This window comes from Rhea americana, unplaced genomic scaffold, assembly GCF_003343005.1.
Source record: "Rhea americana isolate MKP2758 unplaced genomic scaffold, rheAme1 scaffold_140, whole genome shotgun sequence".
Classification (NCBI taxonomy): Eukaryota; Metazoa; Chordata; class Aves; order Rheiformes; family Rheidae; genus Rhea; species Rhea americana.
The window spans coordinates 1962561-1966386 of NW_028185484.1; the positions used below are offsets into that span (position 1 = coordinate 1962561).

Consider the following 3826-nt stretch of genomic DNA (forward strand, 5'->3'; position numbering starts at 1 on the left):
AAGAAAAGAAAAGAAAAGAAAAGAAAAGAAAAGAAAAGAAAAGAAAAGAAAAGAAAAGAAAAGAAAAGAAAAGAAAAGAAAAGAAAAGAAAAAAGAGAGAGAGAGAGAACCAACTATTTCTTATCCAGATGACTGGAATATTCACCAGAGCCTAGTGACCACTCAGCATTGCCGTTCCCACTGCAAATTCCCCTCGTCACCCTGCAATAGCGAAGACGTGCCCTGACTCAAGGGTCATGCTAGTGCAAAGGGATCCTTGGAGACTCACCACGCTCCGTGCACAGGGCTATGACCAGCACGGCAAGAAGAAAAGCCTTCATCCTTTATAGGTCTTTGCAGCCTCCAAATCAGGCAGGACTCACCCAGGACAGTTTTTATACCTCAGCAGTGTTTGCTTTGATGATACGATAATAACTATAGTGTTGCTGTGTCAGATGATGGGTGATTAAGACTAGCATGTCATCGCCTGTACATGGAAGTATACTTTGTTGGAAATTCGAATGGGTGTGTATTTTTTCCACGTTCTTTTTCTTGATGTTTCGCAATGCGGCTCGTTCATCTGGTGTATGTATGCAACAGTTTCTAAATCTGGATAAGTGGAAGGAGAACAAAACACCAAAAGAAAACAGAGTCCACGTGAGACGAGAAAGACTTTACTTTCCAGACTAGCTTGGGTTTCAGAGCAGGCTGCATCTTGAGAATCTCGTCCTTGCACACTGTTTTAATGCATATGGAAATTGCTTGAATTTAAAATTGAAATTGTGATTGAAACTTATTCCAAAATGTCTCCCAGGATTGTGAATGCAACTAGATCAGAAGAGCAATCTCTCCTTGTGCTGCATTTCATTGGGGACCAGACATAACTTTCTGTGGGCCTTTTTGAAACTGCAGTTCAAAACCCTAAATGATTCTCTTCAAAAACTGGATATTTTATATGCYGGAAAATGTTATCCTTTTGGAAAATAAAATTCCACTGGGCAATAAAAATGATCACTTAAATAAAAAAAGAAAAATAAAGCCTATCCCAAGCACGATAAAAAAGCTATGATTTTCTTTTTTTCTTTTTCACAAATTAAAAAGAATAAATGTCAGGGAGGGGGAAAAAGCAGTTAAAGCATGGAGAATGAGGGTGTGCCTGACCAAGACTAATTAGCTCTTCAGAACCAACTTATTCGTTCTTCAGAAAAAAAAAAATACATACCTGTATAAATAGCCAGTCAAAATTATGTGAAATAGCAGATARGAGTAGTCATTTGGGTTTCCTGATGGTGCTCTTTTTTCTTCCCTTTTTATCGTGTTTCTTCCTATCTCCCTGTAAAAAATCAGAATCTTTCTCATCTTCTTTTAATCGTTCCTCCCACCATCGTCCTTCTGCCATCTCATCGCAGGGATGGAGGCACAGTCCCAGAAATGATCCAGCTGGATCTCTTTCACATGGCACTCCAGGCTGTCAGAGCAACCTGTGTGCCCCAGGTCTTTGCCAGCGACTCTGCCCCATGCTGCTCTCCGTCTGGTTTATTCCTCTGTCTCAACATTTCTCAGATTCCCCTCTCCCATTAAATATTTGGTATTCCAGCTATTAYCCACCTACAGTCATTATCTCACTTAAAAGGCATGCCCCATGCTTTGGGTGATGTAACTCGTTCCATCGCCCTTAAATCGGACACATAAATGTCGTTAATATGGAGACTTGTGTGACTAAGGTGCAGAAATCTCTGCTTTCTCAATAGGTAGAACGTGAAAATCAAAAGGAGCAGAGGTAGCAATTAGCCAAGGAAGCTCAAAGGAGCAGTAGTTTGGCCTTTATGCCTCTGTAAGATACCAGGCAGGAGGAAGGCAGACCTCCRTGCCAACAAATGCAAACTTCTCTTYCCCGTGAAATAGTTTATTTTCTCCAGTAGAAATTTTGTGAGTCTTTATTGATAAATCAACTTTTATTGCTGACTATTCGAGGTAATAACGGACAAGGGGGCTCCAGTCGCARGGCAATGCCGTTCTGCAGCCCGTACATTGCTCTACAGAGGCAGCCCACATTCAGATTTATTTCAGCCAACAGCATCCATTAGCAGGTACAGAAATAGCAGCCCAGCCAGGCACTTTATTTATTTTTTTTTCTTTTCTTCCTTGCAGCTTCATCCAAGTGAAAACTAAAATATCTCTTGTCTCCTGCAAGCTGCTGAGATTGAGAGATTGCAGCGCTGCGTTTCTAAAGGARTTACTGAAGGTTTTCTGACAGTTGGGATTTTCTATTAAGCTGTCCTGCACAGTCCCAACTGGTCCCATATGCCCCTCTGCTGTTAGTGTGATCTTTGCTTCTCATCCATACCAGGTGAGATAAATTGAAAAGAATGCAGCAGAGGCAGAAAGGACACAGTTAATCAGGAGACAGAGGGACCTAGGCAAAGGAAAAGATAATATCACAGTTTACAAGTACTGGGCAGTTATGAACTTCAAGAAGAAGATTAAGGAAGGAGGAATAGGGGATTTAACTTGCGGGGGAGGAACGGAAAGACTTATTTTCTTTGACGCAATTGCTAGGTGGAGAAGGATGGAGAGTGTTTTATTCTTGTTTTTCTGAACCTGGTTGAAAATGCCACATGGAAAGGGTGAGCAATTTCTTTGTTTTGATGAAAGTACACATTCTTCATGAAATAAAAGTGGAAATTTAAAATGAACTGTGTTGCTTAATTGAAGTATTGCTTTTGCCGTGAACAGATTTATCAGCTCGCCAAAAATTTTGCGAATCATTTCAGAAATGATTGTGATCAATGTGTAGGAAAAATGGTGGGAAAACTGGTTAACAAGAARTGCAAAAAGCCAAGTTTCTTGTGGACCCCTGAGAACAGAGATGGCAACATCCTTCCGTTCTTCAGCTGACTCATCTTGTGTTTTCAGCAAATGCCAGATTACCTTCCTGGCCAAGGAATTAGGTCTTTACAGGCTCTTTAAACATAATCCCATCTTCACAGCCTTCTGCTAGGGCTGTGGTTTTCTCCAAGTTGCACAGAAATGTACCAACTTTGCAGCCTGCCTTAAGCACTGGTGGAGCAGGAGTTCTTACAAACCCAGCTGGACTGCAAAAAAGGGGGTTTCTCCCTAATGCACATTCTGCACAAGCCCTCCCAGAGTACTTGTACACCACTTAGCTAGGAATTACACATCCCTTCACCTCCAAGAGTGCATGCCCTTTTCCCAGCATTGCCAAATAATCCATAAGCTCCTCCAAGGGGCGCTCTCCACCCTACCTCCCCTTCCTCCAAGAGGCACTTTCCACCCTACCTCCCCTTTCCACACCTGGAAATGCAGGAGTAACAGGGCAAAGTCAAGGAGCAGAGACCTCCCCACTGGGCCAGAGATACCCATCTCCTCTTCCAGGCACTTTCCGCCCATTTACCCCTTCCTGCAGGGAAATTGTGAGCGGTCGTGCAGACGGCATCTCCTCAAGCAGGCAAGGGCATCTCCTCTCTTTGAGAAGAGCTCCATTGGTGCTTTTCTGGAGTCTTGAAGAACTGCTGCCTATTATAAAAGGTGAAATGACCTAACCAGTAGAGCTTGCATGACGAATTTGCAGCACAGCCAGGAATGCAATCAACAACTACTAACACATGGGAGCACGTTTTCTGTAGGTACAAAACAGCTCTTTCTGCTGCAGCAAGTACCAACTTGTGCTGGGAACAGCACAAACGTCTTGACCTTTCCAGATTAACACCTTCATTCATTAGTTCTGAATGGTCAGGCTTAACATCAGGATTTAAAAAGTATCATCTGTCTTGTGCTCTGGATACAACTGAGTCAATGGAGAAATGAAGCAAGGAGAAGACTGACA

General features: G+C 42.5%; 1 protein-coding gene across 1 annotated transcript in view; it reads right to left on the reverse strand.

The window, feature by feature from the left end:
- The window catches only part of LOC146599345 (lymphocyte antigen 6E-like), a 5703-nt gene extending 5380 nt beyond the window's left edge, over positions 1-323 (reverse strand). The window contains exon 1 of the mRNA XM_085298719.1: positions 269-323. Coding sequence (XP_085154845.1) covers positions 269-320 — 52 coding nt within the window. The 5' untranslated portion in view covers positions 321-323. The remainder of the gene's footprint in view (positions 1-268) is intronic.
- Between the last annotated feature and the right edge of the window lie 3503 nt (positions 324-3826).